The sequence below is a fragment of the Littorina saxatilis genome, linkage group LG2 (assembly GCF_037325665.1).
Source record: "Littorina saxatilis isolate snail1 linkage group LG2, US_GU_Lsax_2.0, whole genome shotgun sequence".
Lineage (NCBI taxonomy): Eukaryota > Metazoa > Mollusca > Gastropoda > Littorinimorpha > Littorinidae > Littorina > Littorina saxatilis.
In genome coordinates this window covers 57401177-57424868 of record NC_090246.1, presented here as the reverse complement: position 1 = coordinate 57424868, position 23692 = coordinate 57401177, and the positions used below count along the sequence as shown (strand labels likewise).

The following is a 23692-nucleotide window of genomic DNA, read 5'->3' as shown; positions in this document are numbered from 1 at the left end:
ACGGGCTGTGTTGGAGGGAAAAAGAATAATTATATGCCATCGAGTACTGCATCATGTCCGGGTGGCATGGCTGCAGTGCTCAAGTTACTGATGATCACATCGTCGTATAAGTTAATGGGTGTGGCTCAATTCTTAAACGCTGTGACGTATTGTTAAGAACTGAAAAAAATTAAACTGTGCTACAATACTGCTCGGTTGGTAAGCAAGCTTCCTTCTCGGTCAAGTTTTTTTTTCTTTGGACATCTTCTAAGATTTTTTTTCTCTGTCAACATCGGCAGTAGGTCAGTTAATTCCATTTTGTTTGTTTAATTGTTTGCTGCTTATTATTTCTTTTTAGTTCTTAATCATTTTCATATTTTTTAAACATATTTTTGCCACGTCCGAAATATTAACAAACACCGGCCACATGTACTCGTTGCCGGTCGAAATGTTGAGACTGCATTGTGGGTTAGTTGTGGGCCGACCTATCTGCTAATTTTTCCGTTTAAAGTGCATGTACCTTTCAGAATCTGCATTGATTAAAACTGTGTTTAAATCTGCCCCCCCCCCCCCTCCAACTCCTGCAATTTCCGCAAATCAGTATTTGCGATTTCAGTTTTAAGTTGAAACCGGCTGCGGCAAAGTAGTATCAAAACAGCAAAGTTTGGAAATGAAATCACTGATCCAACTAGCAACTTAAATTGCCATATGAACGGCCTGAATACAGCTCTTCTTTTTGTTCCCATTATAAAACACTATTTTTGTCGACAGTACATCCGGTGTTGAAAACTGTGCAAGTCCCCGCCGAGCCCAAGTGAACGTCAAATTGTTGTTAGGGTTTAGGTGGTGTTGGTCGGGGTTCACGCTCAGTGTATCGCCGCAGTTTCGTACACACACGCGCAGCGGTGACGTCTTTCGCTGTTAACCTCATTGGTTCAAAGCGCGCAGGCGCGCGTTCGATCCAGGCGAGTCCATTCCGCTTGAGGGATGACGGGTCGCCTGGATCTGACGAACTGCCGTCTGCTGCCTTGGCGGGTGTTTCGATCGCAAACTGTCCTCCCTGAAACCGTGGACCGAGCTCATCAGCCTTTTGGAACTTGGAATAAATATGGTCGCGAAGGCGATGGCGTGCAGTTTGTTGTAGCACTCCGGAAAATCCTACGTGTAGTCGTGTACCGTGTGTTTGCAATATTCTTGACGTGAAATATACAAAACCGTAAGTCCTGGCGAGTTCATTGCATGTTGATGTAGTACACACATATCATTTGTTTTTTCTTCCTCGTCAGTCCATTTTCCTCAAACAGATTTGACAGTAAAGAGGCGGACTAGCTTTTCTGACGAAATTTGTGAGTAATAATAATAAATGCTGTTCATGTGTTGTCTTATTCATCATCATGCTGTTTGAGGTGTCATTTAATTAATGGGCATTTTATTATTTGGCTGGAGGAGATATGTGCTGGTAGATGAAGAATTCTTATCTGTCATGGACTTTCCGTTTTACCAGCGACATTATTACCCAAGGATCCGGTTATACCACGGAGACATATTTGATTTGATTTTCATCATCAGTAGTTTATCCATTTAAAGTCCTTCCGGATTGTGTGTAAATTATGGAGCTAGTAATGGTGTATTTTGGCATACTCACTGAGCACACTGACGAAGCGTGATATTCTTTGTGTTGCCAACTCTGTAGAACAGCAGAACACTGCACAGAGGTGTTGTTTCTCTCTGTCGTTTTCTTCTCATGATCAGACACACTGAACATTTCATCTAGCAATCTGCCGTTCACTCTTTTCGTCCATTTTCACTGACATTTTCATCACCAACCAACCAAGGCTGTGCATGTTTTCATTGTATGTCGTAGCAGACGACAGACTTTCTATGTTTACGTCTGACCCGCGCTATGCTTTTTAGCAACTGTCACATTTTTATCGCTCTTGAGTACTTGTGGAAAGCCGGTGCATGCTAGTTGTGGAGGCGCTCCAAAGAAGAAGAAGAAATTTTAAGGGGCTTATTGTCCGTCAGGTCTTAATTGCCTATATTGGAAGGCGCTCCAAGGATAGGAAAACCTTTTTATAAACACCACTCCCCAGTATCAGTTAGTAACAGGAACATCTTGAATACTGGCCATCCAGTTCCAACCGGAACAGCCATGCATAGCGTCAGCTGATTAGCATACCTGCCCGGTCGGGTTAGGTTTCGCAGCCAGCTGCAACCAGCGCGGGCGGCCGCTCAAGTTCATTGGCTCGTTTCACAGCGCCAGTTATAACCAGTTCTGACTGGAAACCTCTTGCCCCTTCAAAGGATCGACCACGCGCACTCGTCTAAATGAGCGCGTGCTTTATTGTGGAGTGCAGTATTTCGTCAGCTTTGGCTTACTTCCAGAGCCAAACTGAAAGGCAAGAATCAAATGAACTGACTTGCCACTGAACCGAAGCACAGAAAAATTGAAAGGGTTTTATGAAAATAAACGATCAGTTTTCTTTTATGTTAGGCCTACGTGTCTCTGTCGATTTCACGAGGAAAAAAGTTTAACGCGAAAGTGTTTTTGTTTTTGTTTTTTGTCTCTGTGTCAGTGTTAAAATGGTTCCACAGACGTTATTGAAAAACTTAAAGAAATGTGAACTGAGGGGTTTGGAGGGGGAAGGCTCGCAAAACCGGCCGAGACTGTCAGTCGCAACCAGTCACTGTTAGGGAAAAAAATTGTAAGATCGCTCGTCGTAAGTAAAACACGCAACAACAACAAACCAAACACACACACACACACACTGCAGTTGCAGGGTCATCATTGTTTATACACAATCTGTTCAGTCCCGTATAAAAGCTGTCGACAGAAATTACACATACATATTGACTCCATAGGACCCCCCTCACACACACACACACTGAGATACACCGTGCACACACACATACACACAAAAACACACGCGTGGGAGTCACAAGCTGACAGCTGCTATATATTTATGTTGGTAGGCAGATCAATAAACAATATTGATTCGGCTGAGCTTTGTAACAGTACGTTATCATGGCAACGGAAGATACATGCGTACATGTGAATGTATGTCACCTATGTTTATGTTTTGCAAGCAGCCTTGCTCTGCCCATGGCCTTCACCCGCAGCAGCTGTAGGCTACTAGGCAAAGTACAAGCAGAGTACACGTGGACACAAATTGTGCTTACAGCAGCTGCATGCAGGGTGTACGTACATTCGCTGCTCAGCTGACTCTTTAATGGGTTTCTATTTCGGGGGTAACGAACGACCTAGGCTTACTTACAGTGACGCAGGGGTTCGTGGCCCCTCCGACTGACTAGATAAGTGAGATTGTATTCATTCACGCGGAACTAAAAAGGCGGTAAACAGTTTGTTTACTGGCTCTTTTTGGCACTTTGCGATCACTCAAAAATTCTCTCTCTCTGTCTGTATGTCGAACACACACACACACACACACACACACACACACACACACACACACACACACACACACACACACTGACAAAAAACACACATCCAAACTAAAATAACAACAGGAAACACTTCTTATTTTAAGGCAAAAATCAGGCCAGCCAGAAAGCACTACAAAACTATCGCGGGAGTTGCCCCTTGCATGAAACCAAGCGGAACAGGAAAGTTCATTACTCATTATCACACCGTCTTCCACAACAAGTAAGTGACGGTGGCACTTCTAGCTCTGCTAATCTGTCAAAGGCAATTCGACATACTTGAACACTTCAACGACGAATCCGTTTGGTGTCATCCCAACACATTTATTGAGTTCAGATGGAAAAACAAAGTACCACATGCGATAGACGCACACTCACACGCACAGGTTATAACACGCAGAATCCGATGGCACGCGCAAAATTTGACAGATTCGTCTGCATTCGATATATAGACAAATTAATTGAACACTGCTGTGGTATTTCTGTCCGTGCATCCGCCCGTGTCCCGGGAGTCCCTTAACCATTCATGGTAATATTTCAGGCACGACATGATTATGCCTGTTTCCCACTACATGCTTCGCTCTACATAATTCGGCATTGCATTCATCAATAAAGCTGCCTCGGTTCCAGCGCCTGTGCAAAGAGGAATGCTAGCGGAGCCAATATGCGGGAGCAAAGTCCGCATGTGACACGGAAAAGGAAACCATAACTCATAAATTACAGTCTAATAATAATCGCTATCAACTGTAGCTCATCAACTGTAACGTAAACAGCGACTTGTCGTGTCCTCGTACCGTCGATGACGCTTCCGAGTTGATGACCCGAGTGGCCTAGCGAGGTTCCCGCGGCTTTCGTCAGAGCGGCGTGCATGGAAACAAGGCTCTCCTCCCCCTTTACCTTCCCTGTTCTACACTTGGGCCCTTCCCGTGACCTAACCTACTTTCCAGGGACGGATAAAGGCACTGAGGAAGCCCGCGCGGGGACGCGCACTAACCCACATTCAGTTACGTCATAGCCCTCGGCAGTGAGAGGGTTTTCCCACTGTAACCTTTGACCCTGCTGTGACCTCATCAGGGTCAGGGGTTTGAAAGACTTGTAACTTGCATGAGAATTAATTTCAGTCAGCAAACACTAGACTGCGGACAACTATTCAGTCTTTCAAACTAAAACCGGAGTTACACTGCTGCGAACAAAGGCTCCGCAGTAAACCGAAACCCCAGGCTTTGTACGAAACAGCCGATCACAAGACTCGCTAAGCCGGTGGGGTTTTGTCGAGTCACGTTACACAGCATGTACTATGTTGTAAGTAAAGGTGGAAAGCATATCGGTTCACATTCCATGAAAGTAATTTTTGGGGAGAAGTCTGAAGTCTGAATGTTTTAATGAGTAGGCCTTGGGCCCTTTTCATGGAGATGAGCACATCTCAAGCACCAGCATACAAACAAATGCACATAGTAAACAAAAACAAGAACATCCTCAGTACTAGTATCGCCCTGTTTCGTTTACGGATTATGGATTACGAATGGAAAGCGCCTTCATGACAAATGTAGAAAAACGTAGCAAGAGCGGCTTACTAATGTTTGAAAACAGCATGGTTAATTTAAACAATGATGGGATTCTAGTGTATTTTCGTGGAATATAATATTCTCTTAACTCAGCATATTTAGGGCATACTAAAACAAAGTGGACTTCATCTTCAACACTGCCACAACAAAATGGACAAGATAAATCAGCGGAGGTTGCATTTAAATTAAAGCGAAATCGATGCACTTTCAGAGGAGATACTCCCAATCTGAGTCTAATCAGAAGATTTCTCAGCTTTAATATGTTTCAAATCACTTAAATAGTTGGATAATGTTAGGGTTGATTTGAAGGTTCTGTACAGAGAGAAACGTTCACTTCCTTGTACACTTTCAAGCCAGGTTTGCTTATAGGATGAAATAAGTGTTTCTTTAAATGCTGTTAGGAACGCCCTATAATTTTTTTTGGTGGGAGAGAGAGAGAGATTAAAAAAATCTCAGTGGCGTTATCTAATATCAGTTATACCAGAGGCGCACGGACAGTAGGGGTCGCACTAGCACTAACGCAGTTGTGGCCCCTTTCAGTCTGATGCCAATCCCTTCGGGTTTTCTCGCAATGGCCTAAATGTTGTCCGCAAAAAGTGGTTTGCTACGTGAACATTTTGAAACAAAGCAAATCAGTAACTGTTTCTAATTCATGTGGCAAATGTTATTTGACAGCATTTTCAAATTATTAGTATTAAACATACTACAAATAAGGCCCTGTAAGAATGATTAGACCAGACACAGCCGTATAAGCACAAGTAAGAAAACAAATGTCGCCTATGTTTTCACAGAGTGACGATAAATAAACGATTTTATCATCATCAAGCTTAGACAAAAGATAAACATGTATTCCTGAAGTCATATTTGAACGCATTACTATTTCACACACTGGTGCAGTTCAATAGCTAATGCTATAGCCGGCCTGTTTCTTTGACAACTGTCTCTACACATGCTTTTGATGCAGTACCAAGGACGACTGAAAACTTTCTTTAGAGGTCCTTGTGCAGTACCTATATCAGTCCGAAATATATTGGTACATGGTAGTTCTTCAAGGCAGAATTTGCTTGATAAAATAATATAATACAGGCTATGGGTGGATTGCCGCACTTGCAGTATAACAACGAATGTCTTATAATTCAAACGTTCCAAGAATATGAGTGTCCCACTCTCAGTGAGACCTCTGCTGTTGAAAAATGTCCATACTTAGGGCATCAGAAATGGGCCATTTTATGTGTTATAGATGTGACAGGGGGAACTGTCACCAGTGTAAATTATGTGTTAAAGAGAAGTAGAACAAAGCTGGAAATCATAATTTGCATTTCGTTTTGGTAAATAAGAGTAAAGAAGTGGTTGTGAGTATGATTGAACTTTGTGACAGACGTGTTCTGTTTCTTGTGTAGGCCCTATGACTTTGTTCAACTTCGTTTTGATGATAAAATATAGACAGTTCACTGAGTTGCGCGTATAATCATAGTATCACTGGCAGAGAATGCAGAGGACAGGGGTTGAAATCAATATCACACGGCCTCTTTTGCCACGATGTAATTCGAAGCCAAGGTATGCGCCCAATATTTGTCTTCTAACGCAGAAGATTACAAGTACGTGTTTACTATGAGTATATACAGTAACATCACCACAAACTGGTTTTAAACCTTCTCAGTTTCTTACCAATCTGCATAGTACTGACTCAGCACTGCGGTATGACGCCATCAGCAGTTATGATGTAAGCCAAGTGGGTCAGATATGCTATCAGTAACTGGTCTGTACCGCCGACTCAGTGCGTGTCTAGAATAAATTACCGCGTCTGGCGGCCTTGGCTGGATTGATGCAGTGAGAACTTACGTCCCCGCTAATTATTCCCTGTCCTTGAAATTTGACTCCGCACTGATTGTCCTTCTCCAGCGTTACCGTCACTCATTCTTGATTCTAATCACGTGCGTAACTTGACCAAGCATCTTTTAGTTTTAATGGCAGTGACTGTCTCATTGTTAATTACAAGCAGCCTCCGCTACAAATTTTACCGGCTGACCGACCCAACCTCAACGAACACAAGTCCAAGCTCGGTGGTGGTTAAAATTATGAAACGGTTCGGAAATATCTATTTGTGCCGGAAACTGCTGCGTAGATTGAGAGCCCCCCCCCCCCCCCCCCCCATTTCCTCCTTCCTGCCCCTGACGAGGGGCATATAAAAAGAATGCTGGCAAGACGCGTTGATTTTTGTGGTCTTTGCTTGTGGTGATGAGTGTGTGCAACTTTTGGCATTGCCAACACATGCTGGCGTTCTGCCTAGAGGATTATTATTGCACAGCCTTGTTCATTTCGACAATTTTTATGGTAAACATATTTTGAGATCTATACGTACGTGTGCAGACGAAGTGATAGGAATTTGGTTGTGAGTTTTCAGGTTTGTTATCAGTAGCATTTGCCGCTGTTTGTTTTGACAACTATAACTTTATAAGAGAGGAACATACAGGCAATGTAAGAACATCTCCCCCTGACACATTTTCAGTGTTCTCGCTTATTCCGTTCCAAAAAAACTGATGTAAGCGTTCTTTTGCTAAATTATTTCTTGTTAATTTTCAGGTATCATTTTGACGTTTAATTACTGTTGGTTTTCCTCTTTATGTGATTTAGCATAACTGGAAAACATGTCTGCCATTGCAATCGAATAGGTTTTTTTCCGAGTGTCCGATCTGTCTTTTCTTTTCAATCATTCATTCATTCTTGTAGAGTGTGGCTCTAGGTGGTGTGTTGTAGTTTATGAACAGCATTTGAGTTTGTAGAAAAAGTTCATGAGAAAAAATCAATGTGATCACGGTAAGCTCAACCGTAATCGATTGCCATATTTGTTTTGTTGCAGAAAAGCTCAACATCACAATGGTTCAGTTCACAGACAGTGACAGCGGAGTGGTGGTGTCGGAGCCTGCTCCGTTTGCCGGCTACCCCCAACCTCATATCGCATCGATGGAGCAGATCCCATTTACCATGCTGGCAGGCCCCGGCCACCCAGTCACCACTCACCAGCAGTTCTTCTCCGACCCCTCGGCTAACGCTCAGCTCCAAGTGCCTCCGCAGTTCTTCCCTCAAGACTCCGGCTCTGAGGTAACCTACTCTGCTCTCTCCTCCTATCCTGATCAGCCTCAGGTCGGCTCCTCTGATGGCTACCAGCACACTGAAGAATTTGCATTTACCTCGGGTGATAAGGACCGCAACCTCGCTTCTACTGGTCATTTCACTGCTTTTGGCTCTGTTGACAATATACCTACAACGAGCCTTGATTCGGGCTATGTAACGCCGGAGAAATCATCAGGGTCAACCGAGGACGTATCTTCTGACCTCACGCGATCCTTCACGGTTGTGCCGGTCGGCGAAGGCGAAGGCTACGGCGAGGTGGACAACTCAGGGATCCAACAGAAAGACAGTTACGCTCTGGACAACACCCAGAGCACAGATGGTGCCTTACAGGTTGAAACCCGCGCTGACAGCGTAGACAGCCTTATCAAGGGCTACGCTTCCGACTCCTCCTCTGACGTCTACATGAACAGCGACTACACTGACACCGTCACTAGTACCGACTTCCTCCTGCCACTCTCAAAAACAGAAGACCACAACGATAACACAGACGTCACTCGGGAACCAACTACAGCTGAAGAATCCACGATAACGACCAACAACTGCTACAGCAACGATGCCTTTTCCGATGCCAGCAAAGAACTGATCACATGGTCCTCCGAAGAGTCCGTGGAAGACAAAGTGGAGGGGGGTGGCAAAGCTGCCGGGATTGAGTGGGTCATCACGATGCCCGAAGAAGATGACAGCGGAGCCATGGCGGACAAGGAAGATGATGAAGAAGACTGTGAGAATAGAGAGCTGGTCCCCCTCCAGTACGCTAGCGGACTGGAGAACCTTGTTAACCAACTGGCAGAGCAGCACCCTGAAGAGGTAGTGGATATTAGCGTAGAGGTTCTGGACGGACCTGTGTACGAGTCACTGACGGAGCCTCTGCCAGAAGGAGGCTGGCTGCAAAGCACGGAAAGTCTCCACATGTACAAGCTGTTGAAACAGGGTCGCTTCAGCGCTTCCAACAGTCTTCGTATCCAGGCCGTGGTCAATAACCTGAGAGCTAAGACGATGGACAACATCCACGAGAGAAACAGCTTCCTCAACCTTACCGCGGCCTCCGTGACCAACCTGGGCCGTGCCTGCCAGAAGGCCCTCAACTACGTCCGCACTGACATGGAGTTCGGCTCCATGATGTCCATGAAAGACAGTCTCAAGCAACCGGGACAGGGCCAGCCTCCCAGCGACATGGAAGCCCTCAACTCTGCGTTCAGCAAGAAAATGGAGCCGTCAGTGGCCAGTGGGCGTCACACGAGAAACGTGCTGTACATGTCTCTGTTGGTCACCATCCTCCTCATCTCCGTCAACGCTACCCGTAACCTGCAGAGCAGCCTGAACCAAGAGGGCGGTGTGGGTATCACGTGCCTTGCCGTTATGTTTGCCTCTTACATGCTGGGCAGTCTGCTTAGCCCCGTACTGGTCCAAGGGGTGGGGGTCAAGTCCTGTATCACCGGAGGCCTGGTTCTGCAGCTGGTGTACGTCGCCGCCAACCTGTACCCTGTCATGTGGGTCATGGTGCCTGCTTCTCTCGGCGGAGGCGCCAGCCTGGCTCTCATCTGGAATGCTATGTCCACCTACCTCGTGCTGCTGGCGAGAGGAGAGGCCAACTACAAGCAGAAGTCCTACGAGCGTGTGTCCGACAAATACTTTGGCTTTTTCTGCCTCATCTACCAGAGCAACCTCATCGTGGGAAACCTCATCGCCTCACTCGTCCTCACGTTTGGGGACGGACCCGAAGCGGACGCTATCCTCCCCCTCAACTTTACGGCGGTCAACCTCACGACCTCCTTCCACGCTGCCACCAACGAACTTTCTCCCGTTCAGGTAGCAGGCGCGGACTTGCTGGGCATGCTTGTGGGTGGGGAAAGCAGCAGTCCAGTCAACTCCAGCTCCTTGGCGTTTAACGCCAGCACGGACTCTCACTACTCCCTTTGTGGCTCAGAGTACTGCCACCACTTCGTCATCAACCAGGAGTCCTCCTCAGTGTCTGCCCGCACCATCTACCTGCTGTTCGGCATCTTCATGTTCCTGGTGGTGGTCACCATCCTCATCGCTGTGTTCCTCCTGGAGCCTCTCTCCCCCCACCTGTTCTCCTCCACCCCCGCCCCCTGGAGCAACGTCAAGCGTCAGTTCGTGTCGCTGGTCAAGTTCTCACGCAACGTCAAGTTCCTCTTGCTGCTGCCCCTCCTGCTCTATAGCTCTATGCAGTTCACCTTTGTCTGCTCTGAAGTCATGATGGTGAGTTCTTGCCGTTTTGGTGTCAATGTTGCCTATTGTCCAATTATGTTGCTTTTGTTGGTATTGTCTGATGCGATGTCATGTTGTCTCCGTTTGAATTGTAAGCCTGGCGTCATTTGATGTCGGTGTTGTCCGTCGTCCCTCCTCCCTTCGTGCTGTTGTTTGATGTTAGTTATGTCTGATGTTTGAAACTTATAATGATAATATTGTCGTTGTTGTCGATTGCTGTTGCATTGTTTATGTCACCAGGAAACTTAATTGTTTAGGCACATTCGTTGGCTAATACCTTTCTGATATGTATATATGTCACTGTATGATCCTATGCCTACCGGAAATTGTTATGACATGAACTGTCAGGTGGCTTCGTGCAAGAAAAAGAGTTCTACGCTCATGTCTTTTCTAGATCTTTTAGTATCACTTTGCGGAATGTTGCCAACATTGACCACCCTTTATGTCCCTTTTTTCAGGCCTATGTGACATGCCCAGCAGGAGTGTGGCTGGTCGGTTACACCATGATGGCCTACGGGGTATGCTGCAGTGTCTCTTCTTACATCACTCAAGCGTTCGTGCCCCGAACTGGGCGTGGCTTTTTCATTGGGCTAGGTGAGACCACGCCCTTTTGAGGGTATTTTGCATTGACTGATGTGTGATTGTTAGTTTTATGCTTTTTATAATGAAATGAAATAATAAATTGTGAAATAATGTTATTTGGGCTGTCTTTGTTTTTTTCACTGAGGAATGATTTTAGAGTAATAGTGAGATACATTTAAGGGAGTTTGCCTTTTAAGGGATTGTATGATAAAATGATAGTTTGTTAGTAAGTACAATCAGTAATAATGTGTTATATTACTCGGTTTTTTTTTAATGAAGTGTTTCTGTGTTTGATATTTGTAATTAAGTCACTTTCACTTTGTGAAAGTATTGATATATTCCTACGCATATTAGAATGGCTTTCATTTCATTATGCACATTATATCTATAATTATAAAACGAAAGTTGTTATATATATGTTTTAAAATATTTTTCTCTCACTTGTGATATATCAAATGTATTGTATGCTCATCCTCTCTTTCATTTTTCCTGGACCTTTTTTTGTTTCAAGATCTGCCCTCTTCATTGGTAACATCATGTTTCTAATCATGAATGTACATGAAAGTTGAATCCCCTTCACCAGTCACTCCTTTGGTTTTGAATTAGTGTGAAACTGGATAAATTCATTTTTAATAGCTAACAAATCTAATTCTACATTTTCAGTGCACAAAATACAAAACGTCTCGCCCAAGATGCAAAAGCTTTGCAATGCATTATTGGGAATATTTTAATCTAAATGGGTGAGAAATTTGGGGGAGATTAGATAGATTATACATTACGCCAAATCAACCGCGAGGTCGCCCGAGGAAGCATTTTTCGATGGGAAAAGTCAATCGTAAGTTCTTGATGTTACTCACACATTTGAAACTGTAACAGGTCATTATTGGTTAAGATTTTATTACGTTAACTTCAGCCAGTGAAGAATTATGGTTATGATTGTTAACAGATTAATGTCACTGTCATTTTTATCTAATAACAGTATTCCTGTTTATGACTTTTAAGACTAGTCATGTTTTTCAAGAAAACTAATACTGAAGTTTTATCCAAAATTGGTTCAACACCGTGTGCCGCCGCTTTTGGATAGGAAATCTTTTGTAAAATTTCAGTTTTTGAGACTTGGAGAACAAATTCTGTTGGAAATGGAATTTGGTTCTACGAAAGTGCCTTTTGTGGGGGAAATGAGCCTTGAAATAAGATAAGGTGTGCACACGGTGTTTGAAGGCAGCACAGCAATCTGCAAATTAGCTGTTCTCACAGTCGAGATCACCCCCCTCCGGCTTCAGTCTTCGTCAGTCCAACTGCAAGGGTCAGATTTTGTTGACCACCTTCCTTTTCCCACCTGCTTGTTTCATTTTTCCGAGGGCTTCCACAGCCTTCGGACAACCATCAACAGTCTCAGTCTTTAAGCGGCGTGTTTCTGAATTTCTAATTTCAGTCCTTGAAAAAATCAAAGTATTGGTCTAAAACAAGACTGACGTTTCCTACTCCAGCCGCTCGAGACCGAAACTGAAAGAGAGAGAGAAAGAGCGAGAGAGAGAGAACGGCAAAGAAGATTGGGAGCCGTGAAGTTTGAAGATGCAACCCGTGTCTTCCCTTCTTCCAAAACCTCCTCCATCTTAGCCCTCTCTCCAGAGCACTTTTAGGAAGGGTGGCCCAATGGAAAAGTGCTCAACTGGTGGAACCAGAAGCCCGATGGTTAACGGTCCCCACTGCTAGCTTAATTGCTAATGAAGACCGGTCTTCCTTCCTTCCTGCGACCAGTGAGTAAACCAGGTCCTTCGGAGGCTCCTTAACTGGAAGCGCCGGGAGGAACCGTTCAGACCAAACTGTCGTCTGCTTCTAGTGTGAGTATGATGGCGGAAAACTCTGCCGGCGTTGACGGGGAGGTAAGTCCGGCAGGCAGAGAGTTCCGCCCCTTGATTTATTTATCTGCGTGCTTGTGTTGCTTGCTGGTCACCTGACCGGCATGGTGATGCTGACGTCACTTCCGGTACGCGAGGACATGGCGGCTTTCGCGAACCGTTTTCGAATCAGGTTTTGCTGGAGAAGAATGTTTCTCCACTGTAACATTTAGCCTCGAGGTTCATCCATACGCTGAGTCAGATCTTTGCTTGCCACTAAACTGGTCTTGATCAGATATTTTGATTCTTCTAACAGCGGGGAGATCATTTCCTTTTTCTTTCTTTACAACGGAACCGCAAACAGAGTCTCAATAATCCTTGAAGCGGCAAAACTTTGTTCTGTACAGATCACAGGTGAAATAGGGTTGGTTTGAACACGAACATTTATAAAATGTTCATCTTGTGTCAGTGTGTGCATTTTTATAGTTGATGAAGACAAATCAAATTTTGAGGCTGAGTTAGGCAGATGCATGCAACTGAATTGCACAGGTTGTTTGAAAAATATAGATGAAAGATGATTTTTTCCCTGTTTCTTCTAAGTGGAGGTTCAACATACTGTGATCTGCTGTACAATGAACAAGAATGCAAGTGCCTGCAAGCGAAAAGATGTCTGTATATTCAGCTTTTGTTTCAAAGGAGGTTCTGCTGATAATTTTGATGATAACTACTTCTGCTAAAAGTAGGTGAAGTGAATGTGATGCTCGTGACCACAACAACATGTATTCCACTAGAGCTCAATTGTTGAGAATAACAATCAAACAAGGAAAATGGGACCGAACATTGAAAGGTCACGATATATGCAAGAGAACTTGGTAAAATGTTAATTGCTTTTTGCGCATATTCATTTGTGTCTCAGAATGTTTTCTTGGTACTTGTGAGGAATGAGATTTTAAAGATCAACACACGAAAAAGCCTCTTTTGAAACGAAGCTGATGTAAAATATTCTTCTGTGTTTCTCTCATGTTTTCTTAATTCTGTTTGGATATGCATGAATCCAAACGCTGACTTGCTGTTCAGAGCACAACTGCAGTTCTTTAATGTTATCTCAATTTATTTCATTTTATTTTATTTCATTTTATCTTATTTTATTTTCAATTGTTGATTTTCTTGTTTTGTTTTTTGAGAAACAAATAAGTACAGTGTAAATAATTTTAGGTTACTTCTATCCCTGTTATTGTGTATTTAGTTTGATTTTCATTAGGTACTGGTTTCTTTCTTGAAGCTTTTGTTTTTGATTTTGTTTTGGTTTGTAACAAAGGCAATCCTTTATGTGACCTTGTTTCAGCCCCTTATTTAGTGTTCTTTATTCCAGTTAAGAATAATTCTTCTTCTTTCTTTTTTGATTGTTTTTCTTTTGTTGTATTTTTTTCTTTTATCAGTTAAAAGAACTGCAGATGACATGTGCTATTTTCTGGTCTGTTTCTTCTCCAACATCGTATTGTAACGAAAACTTACTGACACACAGGTATAAAGTTCTTTAAGACAGTTATATAATTTGATATGGCAGTTTTTCTCCATGAAAAAAAATGTATACATGTACCTATACTGCTCCATATGAAAACCGAATAAAGGAGGAAGAGAATAAACTTGGTGAACATTCTGCTAATAAGTTTACACGTAGAGCGATTGAAAGGTCTATTATAAAAGCCTTTGTGAATTAGAATAATTGCAAGTGTCAGTAAGTTTTCGACTTCGAAGTACTTCTGTAACATTTCCTTGGATCGGTCGAGAATCAGTGAGTGAAGAACGAGAGAGGAAGAACAACATTGGAAATTAAAGATGATTGAAGGTGCGGAGACAGTTGGTACGTCTGTCGCGGAACGAATGTTGAGCACGGAAGGCTGAGAGAAAGACTTTCAAGATGGAAAACAGATGCGTGAATGAGCACACTTTACAATGGCTGAGTATGATAATAATGAAAAGAAACACCCCTTACCATACGAGGAATGTATTGCATGAATTCCACCATATCTTTCGAAAAATAAAGTATGAAGAGCTTTGTACTCGTTGCAGTCTTAATGACAGCTTTTTTGTGTAACCCAATCCAACCCCCTCCCCCACACCCTTCATTTCCCCTTTTCTATCAGATAGTTTCAGATATGTATACGCTTGGCCATTGTATACGCTGATTCTCTTCCGACCTGCGTTTTTCAATATAAGTAAGACTTGAAAACCTTTGCTGCTTCAAGGATACCAGTATTATATCTGACATGAACTGATGAAGGGAAACATGAATTGTGGTTCTGTTGTGGGATAGAATAAAAGCAAAATTCTACTTCCAGTGTTTTTCTTCAGTTTTTGCCAGTGAAACTAGCTCAGTGTAAATCCAAAGTATTTGAACAATGAATCTTTCGATTGAAGTTTTTACCGTGTCTATCTTTTTGGAAAAAAGAACGATTTGTTTTTGGCTTCACTACATCATGAAAAAAAAGTCGTTGTTTTGTTTGATTTTTCATTTAAGAAGACACATTTTTAAAAATATTTTGGTCATTTATTATCGTAAGTTCATGAAAAACTGGAGGAAGTTTGCTTTTTTGCTTAACTCATATACTCGGCTGAAAAAAATACCATTTTTCAAAAATTGAATTTCCCACTCTTTCCGATCTGGTCACGGCGCCAACATTTTGCTGATCTTTACACTACAGACTTTCAAAGGAATACAATCCTGACGTATTTAAAAGTTCAAACGGAAACGAGAAAATAAAACCGGTGACTGCGCAGTGTATGGATAACCTCGGGCTTGGCACACCAAAACTTCGCCATGTTGTTGCAATGTCCTCGTTACTTCTCGGCAAGGCAGACCTCAGCAACATCATTCACTTAACCTCTCCATCGCCAAGATTCCACTTATATTTACGATCCGTGTTGTTCTGTTCTTGTCGCGTGCAGCCACCCTGCTGAACATCGGCCTGCTGGTGTTCATGCGCGTGTGGCAGCCTCACCCAGACTCTGTCATGCCTCTCTTCGTCATCACCAGCCTCTTTGGCTTCGCCGATGGAATCTGGAACGTCAACGCTAATGGTGAGTGTTCTCTGAACAGTTTCTTGTCGAGATTGTAGGACAGCTATTCCCAGGGCTTCATTTCTACCTCTTTAGCTGCAGGCAGGCTGAGCTATTTTTAGCCCCCAGCCTTCCCCCACAGCAGAGATAACACAGCAGCTCAGTTCAGGCTTGCTCAGTGCCAGCTACTGTTAAGGCGGCGTATGATACATTTGCTCGTCTCATTTGGCATAATCTATCGTTTCTTTGCTTTTGTGTGTGGCTCCCAGCGAGAAGAGCTCAGGGTTGAGGTGCACGAAGCGAAAGTGGGTGCCACCCAAACGGGAGAGAACAAACCGCGGGATCTGATTCGTTGAAATCCCAACAAATCTCAATTTCAATAAATCTAAAACTACGGCTGGTTTCCACTCGTTTGGTAACTTTCTCGTGCACATCGGCCCTAGTCTCCCACTTGGTTATATTTATGAACTTATTTTTGCTACTTTGCCGTTTGTAGGTCTGTGCGGCTCAGTATTTCCCGACCACTTCGAAGAGGCGTTCACCGGCCTGAGAGTCGCGCAGGGCCTAGGGGGCGCTTTTAGCATGGCTTATGCCCCCTTCTTCTGCATGGCCGTCAAGATCTACGTCATGATCGCCGTGGTCGTCGTCGTCCTCGTCGGCTACATCGGCGCCGAGGTCCTCCTCCGACGTGACAACAGGAAGAAGATTGCCATTGCCTTTGAAAAGGAGATTGTGTGAAGATCATGATGTGTTGTGAAGGGACAGTTCTTTCTTTTGTGAGCGTATGTGTGCTTGCGAATATGGTAATGTGTGCATTTTTGTTGTTGTTGTTTAAATTGAGGATTGTGCTTGTAAAGATGGTTATGTGTAAGTGTCTTTGCGTGTGTGGAAAAAGAGAGTGTGTTTATATGGCCAGATGTATACATCATTTAGAGAGAGAGAGAGGTGTCAATTTGGGCCTGCCAGTTAATTAAGTCGGACTCCGGTCTCGCTGACTTTGATACATCAAATATATACCTCATTTCGCAAGGAACAACCCTGTTTGTTCCAAGAACAAGAGAGAGAGAGTTTATATGGCCAAAGGTATTTAGAGAGAGAGAGAGAGACAGACAGAGGTGTCAATTTGGGCCTCATGTGCCTCTTTCATTAAGTTGGACTCGCTGACTTTGATACATTAAATACATACCTCATTCCGCAAGGAACAACCCTGCTTGTTCCATGAACAAGAGAGACGGAGACGTACATCCAGATGTACATCAAAGCTGCATTTGGCCATTTTACAAGCTCAGATGCGTCTGCGCGTGAAAGTTGTTTGTTCTATGAACACAACAGAGAGAAAGAGAGAGAGAGAGAGAGAGGGAGTATGTAACTGACATTTCCAGTGGCATGTAAACTGCATTTGATCATTTATACTATACAAGCTCAGATGCGTCTGTGCGTGAAAGATGTTTATTCCATGAACAAAACAGAGAGAGAGGGAGATTAATGTAACTGACATTTACAGTGGCATGTCAACTGCATTTGATCATTTTTACAAGCTCAGATGCGTCTGTGCGTGAAAAATGTTTGTTCCATGAACAAAACAGAGAGAAAAAAAAGAGAGAGAGAGAGAGATTATGTAACTGACATTTCCAGTGACATGTAAACTGCATTTGATCATTTTTACAAGCTCAGATGCGTCAGTGTATGTGTGTCTTTGTTCCACAAACAAACGAGTGAAGAGAGATATCCAGTGGCTTGTAAACTGCATTTGATCATTTTTACAAGCTCAGATGCGTCAGTGTATGTGTGTCTTTGTTCCATGAACAAAAGAGTAAAGAGAGATGTCCAGTGGCCTATTATAATTAAGCTGCATTTGACCATTTTTTTTCAAGCTCATACGTCAGTGTGTGCGGGAGTCTTTGTTCCATGAACAAGGGAGAATGAGTGAGAGAGAGAGAGAGAGACAGAGAGACAGAGAGACAGAGAGACAGAGAGAGAGGTGTCTGTAAGCTTCTTTTGAAGCTGCAGTTGCCCATATTTACAAGCTCAGATGCGTCAGTGAGTGCATGGTCTTTGTTCCGTCAACAAGGCAGAGAATGAGGGAGCGAAAGAAAGAGAGCATTTTCACTCTCTCTCTATGTATGTGCTTACAAGGGCGTGCTACTTTAACACGATCCTTGGATGGACGTATGGGATGAGATATAATTATATGGACAATTCAAAGGCTAAGAATGTTACTGAAGATGGGAAGGTTGTGAAAGTGTCCACTTGCCAGGTCGTTTTCAGTTCACGAAAGACAAATCTGTTTTTGAAAAAAATAGCGAGAGAAGAACACCAGTGTGGTTTAACACAATGTGTTCGACATATAAGTATGTTCCCCAGTTGTCACATCCTCTTTGAATTGGACATAAAGTTATGTTACAACATAACTGGCCCAGTCCCTACTTATATGTTTCCCACATGTCTTTCGTTATTTCCTCTGTCTTAAGTTCAATACGCATAGCGAGTGTGATGTGCCCAAGTGCCAATACACATGTATCCAAGTCTTTCTCGTTTCTCATCAGGGTCTTAGAATATATAGGCTGTATAGTAGTGCGATACATCGTGGCTTTTTTCTTGAAAGATTGTATACACATGTGTGTGTAAGCTTACGCTTGACTTTAACTACCGTGCAATGAAGATGTTTTCTGCTATTAAGCTTTGCTAGATTCATCTATTGAAATATTATAGTCGACAAAATGTACCATGGTATCTTTTCATTATACATGTACTTACATTTCTGATTGTGAAATGTATGATTATATTTGCTTCGTTTGAGTCATGAAGCGCCTATTTTATTTTTGTTAAATATTTGACTTCTGATTTTGACATTTCTCAGAATCTCATCAGAATTTTTTTTACATGAGATTTATGTACAGATCTTGTACATAATTATATAAATGTATATATATCTCAAAGAATGCTAAGCTAACATTCTAGCTAATGCTTATGAATATGCACGAAAAAAGTTATTTTCTCATATTTCATGACGTTCTCAATACATTCAGGTATTTGTAAATATGCACCATAAATGTTCCAATGGTTGTCCATCTTTCTCGACTGGTTGAGATAATTGTTTATGAAGAACTGCACCAGTGCGGACTATCATCTTCAAGGAAGACGACTCTTTTATTTCATATTGATTGGGCGATAGTTCAAAATGCCATGCATTTTGATTAAATTGCTTTTCGTAATATTTTTCGGGTAAGGCTCAGTGAACGGAGAGGATCAGAATTTGCAATGTTGTAAATGTTTTCATTCTCATCAAGACTATCGTTTGGACTAGTCTGTCAAGACAAAGGGCCCCACAGTTTTGCTTTCTGTGACATACCAGTAGTTTAAAGTGTGTGTGTGTGTGTGTGTGTGTGTGTGTGTGTGTGTGTGTGTGTGTGCGTGTGTGTGTGTGTGTGTGTGTGTGAGTGTGTGTGTGTGTGTGTGTGTGTGTGTGTGTAAAGGGAAAAGACAGTGGTGAGGTTTGTGTGTCACAAAACAGAGGTATCAGATGCGATTAATTTTTTATATTAATTTATTTATTTACTTCTTTGTTTATTGACGCATTTTGTCACACCTGTAATCAAAAACATCTATTTTGGTTGTGAGGCCCAAATGTTAACGACTGCATTGGAGTGGTTCATATCATTATAATATTACTTTCATCCGTTTAAACAGCGTTCATACTGTTCCACAGTTGAAACTTAGCGCAGATACTGCGCTTGTCAAAGGCAATAATTTCCCCATCATGAGAATGAAAGACATTGCAAAGCTTTGCCGTCAGCGCCTGCATTTGTTTTTGCTGTGTGTATAGTAATTATTAAAAAAAACAAAAACACTCTTACGCGAGACATAGAAATGTAGCCAGTATCATTATTGTATTAACTTGGGTACAAAACTGGTAAGAAATTACATAGCGCACAACAGTTTAGAAAAGAACTAGTAAGTATGAAAGTTGTTGAACCTTGTGCAATTGGCTTTTGGAGGAGGAAATTTAATTATGAAATTGATAAGAAAGATTGGCTGAATAGTTTTGAATCGGTTAAAGAAACAAGGTTGCGTGTATTACAATGGAAATTACTTCACAATATTTATCCCACAAACATTATGTTATGTAAAATGAAAGTTGTGGAGGACAATGTCTGTTCATATTGTAGTAATAACGTTGATTATATAGAACACTTTTTTCTCTTTTGCCCAGTGGTGATTGAGTTTTGGAAACAGATAGAATTTTATATTTGGGTACATCTGGATAAACAAATAGAGTTAACAGTGCACGAAATTATGTTTGGTGTTAAAAATCGAAAAATGCAAGCAACTCTGTTGAAAGAATTGAACCGTATAATTTTGGTTGCTAAAATGTGCATAAGCATTTATAAAAAAACAAAGGCTTCAATGCCTCTTTTTGTTTTATTCGAAAAGCAATTGCAGATCAGAAATATAAAATTATGACTTTTATTCCTCTTTTTTATTTCTCTTATTTTTCTATTCTTATTTCTTTTATTTTGTTCTCTTTCTCTTCTCATTTCTAGATACGGACCCAAAGTTACACCAAAATGTATATAGTGGATGTCATACTGTGTTTTTTGTGTGTGTATAATTATAATGATATGCATTTTTATTACATATTTCAACAGAAAAAAAACCTATGGTTTAAGCAAACAGTAACACAATCTTGGGGCAACCAAGGAAAATTGTCTAAGGGTACAAGTAAAAAAAAAGTTTTTCATTAATTTTGATACTATATACTTTTTGAGTGGTAAATGTTGAAGGATGAAAGAAAATATATTGTGAGTGGACGGATGCATGTTATTCATTAAAAGCCCCACAATGATGTGCTTGGCACAACAACAACAACAACAAAAAACAAAAAAAAACAAACTTGGGTACAAAACAGTCAAACGCAGTTTTTTTTTGCTGTTGTTGTCTCTTCTGTTGATACTGATGTACAATGCTAAAATAGTTGGTTTAAAAAGAGCAGTTTAGCAAAGTAGATACACCTTATGTTTGTTATGTTGAGTGTTACTAGTGTAACAACTGGTGCTGAAGTGGGTGGTATGATGGATTGTGTGTAATTGTTGTAAAGCTAATTGCAAGTCGTACCAGAGGTGCATTGAAATAATAAACAGAGAAAAATAATACTTCATGTCTGGCTTTTCTTTGCGCACATACACGCACTCAAATTCATTCTCTCCCTCCCTCCCTCCTCTCTCTCTCTCTCTCTCTCTCTCTCTCTCTCTCTCTCTCTCTCTCTCTCTCTCTCTCTCTCTCTCTCTCTCTCTTTCTTTCTTGCTTTCTGTATCCGTCTGTCTGTGTATCTCTCTCTCTCTCTCTCTCTCTCTCTCTCTCTCTCTCTCTCTCTCTCTCTCTCTCTCTCTCTCTCTCACACACAGACAGATAAACACAAGCGCACGTACACCCACACACACACACACACGCACACTGAAAATCTCTCTCTCTCTCTCTCTCTCTCTCTCTCTCTCTCTCTCTCTCTCTCTCTCTCTCTCTCTCTCTTACTCTCGTTTTCTCTGTCAGTTCAGTTGTCTGTCTGAATGTACTCTCTCTCTCTCTGTCACACACACGCACGCACGCACATGCACAGAAACTGGGCATACAGAAGCACACACACCGCACACACACACACTTTCACACATACACAAACAAACACCCCTACACAACTTGCAAACACAGGCGGAAGGACAGACAGACATCATCACTTTAACAAATACTTAATTAGACTCAAAGAGATTGAGAAACATGTAATACACTTACCACGTGATTATCAACAAGAGACAGAATATCCTCGTAAATGCAATATGAAAATATTACAATTCAGCAAATTATTAAAAGAATAACTTGAATACACGACCCTTAGTCTAACACCATCATCTCAAATGTTCAACTGATGATATTGATTTTGTAGTAAGTATTAGTAGTAAAAATAATGTTCTGCTAACCAGGAAGACTTCAAATCCTTCCTGACCATCGAATTAGAAAAAAAGTACCTCGTTCTCTTTTTTTCAGGAGAAAGAATAACAAGTCGCGTAAGGCGAAAATACAACATTTAGTCAAGTAGCTGTCGAACTCACAGAATGAAACTGAACGCAATGCAACGCAGCAAGACCGTATACTCGTAGCATCGTCAGTCCACCGCTCATGGCATAGGCAGTGAAATTGACAAGAAGAGCGGGGTAGTAGTTGCGCTGGGAAGGATAGCACGCTTTTCTGTACCTCTCTTCGTTTTAACTTTCTGAGCGTGTTTTTAATCCAAACATATCATATCTATATGTTTTTGGAATCAGGAACCGACAAGGAATAAGATGAAAGTGTTTTTAAATTGATTTGGACAATTTAATTTTGATAATAATTTTTATATATTTAATTTTCAGAGCTTGTTTTTAATCCGAATATAACATATTTATATGTTTTTGGAATCAGCAAATGATGGAGAATAAGATAAACGTAAATTTGGATCGTTTTATAAAAAATTTTTTTTTTTACAATTTTCAGATTTTTAATGACCTAAGTCATTAATTAATTTTTAAGCCACCACGCTGAAATGCAATACCGAAGTCCGGGCTTCGTCGAACATTACCTGACCAAAATTTCAACCAATTTGGTTGAAAAATGAGGGCGTGACAGTGCCGCCTCAATTTTTACGAAAAGCCGGATATGACGTCATCAAAGACATTTATCAAAAAAATGAAAAAAAAATCTGAGGATATCATACCCAGGAACTCTCATGTCAAATTTCATAAAGATCGGTCCAGTAGTTTAGTCTGAATCGCTCTACACACACACACAGTGACAGACACACACACACACACACACACGCACATACACCACGACCCTCGTCTCGATTCCCCCCTCTACGTTAAAACATTTAGTCAAAACTTGACTAAATGTAAAAAAGAGTGCAATTTGAATGAGGAGACAGAAATATATGTTTTGAACACTTATGACTGCCCTAAAATACCATAGACCTTACAAACATTCTTGAATTGATTTTACTATACAAAGACAAAATTGACACAATTTATATAGAAACCAGTTTCATAGTACAGCACAAGCAGAGATGTAACAAGTCGCGTAAGGCGAAAATACAACATTTAGTCAAGTAGCTGTCGAACTCACAGAATGAAACTGAACGCAACGCAACGCATCAAGACCGTATACTCGTAGCATCGTCACTCCACCGCCCGTGGCAAAGGCAGTGCCAGTGAAATTGACAAGAAGAGCGGGGTATTCGTTGCGCTGAGAAGGATAGCACGCTTTTCTGTACCTCACTTCGTTTTAACTTTCTGAGCGTGTTTTTAATCCAAACATATCATATCTATATGTTTTTGGAATCAGGAACCGACAAGGAATCAGATGAAAGTGTTTTTAAATTGATTTCGAAAAAAAAAATTGATAATAATTTTTATATATTTAATTTTCAGAGCTTGTTGTTAATCCAAATATAACATATTTATATATTTTTGGAATCAGCAAACGATGGAGAGTAAGATGAACGTAAATTTGGATCGTTTTATAAAAATAATATTTTTTTTACAATTTTCAGATTTTTAATGACCAAAGTCATGAATTAATTTTTAAGCCACCAAGCTGAAATACAATACCGAAGTCCGGGCTTCGTCGAAGATTACTTGACCAAAATTTCAACCAATTTGGTTGAAAAATGAGGGCGTGACAGTGCCGCCTCAACTTTCACGAAAAGCCGGATATGACGTCATCAAAGACATTTATCAAAAAAATGAAAAAAACGTGTGAGGATACCATACCCAGGAACTCTCATGTCAAATTTCATAAAGATCGGTCCAGTAGTTTAGTCTGAACCGCTCTACA

The 23692-nt window shown here is 41.7% G+C and overlaps 1 protein-coding gene across 5 annotated transcripts; it reads left to right on the top strand.

The window, feature by feature from the left end:
• Positions 1–969: 969 nt before the first annotated feature.
• On the top strand, positions 970–20988 carry LOC138959344 (uncharacterized). 5 transcript variants are annotated; one of them, XR_011453697.1, is made up of 6 exons: positions 977–1195; positions 7846–10343; positions 10811–10946; positions 15725–15856; positions 16332–19748; positions 20745–20988. XR_011453697.1 is itself a non-coding variant. In XM_070330770.1 (5 exons), exons 2-5 carry the CDS (start codon positions 7863–7865, stop codon positions 16571–16573), a joined length of 2991 nt encoding a protein of 996 aa, XP_070186871.1. In that variant the 5' UTR covers positions 977–1195; positions 7846–7862; the 3' UTR covers positions 16574–20988. The 5 variants fall into 5 exon arrangements, 3 of the variants coding, with proteins under 3 accessions (XP_070186873.1, XP_070186872.1, XP_070186871.1); XR_011453698.1 differs by lacking the exon at positions 977–1195 and adding an exon at positions 1227–1325; XM_070330770.1 differs by having other exon boundaries at positions 16332–20988.
• Positions 20989–23692: the final 2704 nt, after the last annotated feature.

Coding starts and splice junctions, on each gene's coding strand:
- LOC138959344 (XM_070330770.1), top strand. CDS start 7,863: ATGGTTCAGTTCACAGACAGTGACAGCGGAGTGGTGGTGTCGGAGCCT. Junction 10,344..10,810: donor TCTGCTCTGAAGTCATGATG/GTGAGTTCTTGC, acceptor CCCTTTTTTCAG/GCCTATGTGACATGCCCAGC. Junction 15,857..16,331: donor CTGGAACGTCAACGCTAATG/GTGAGTGTTCTC, acceptor TGCCGTTTGTAG/GTCTGTGCGGCTCAGTATTT.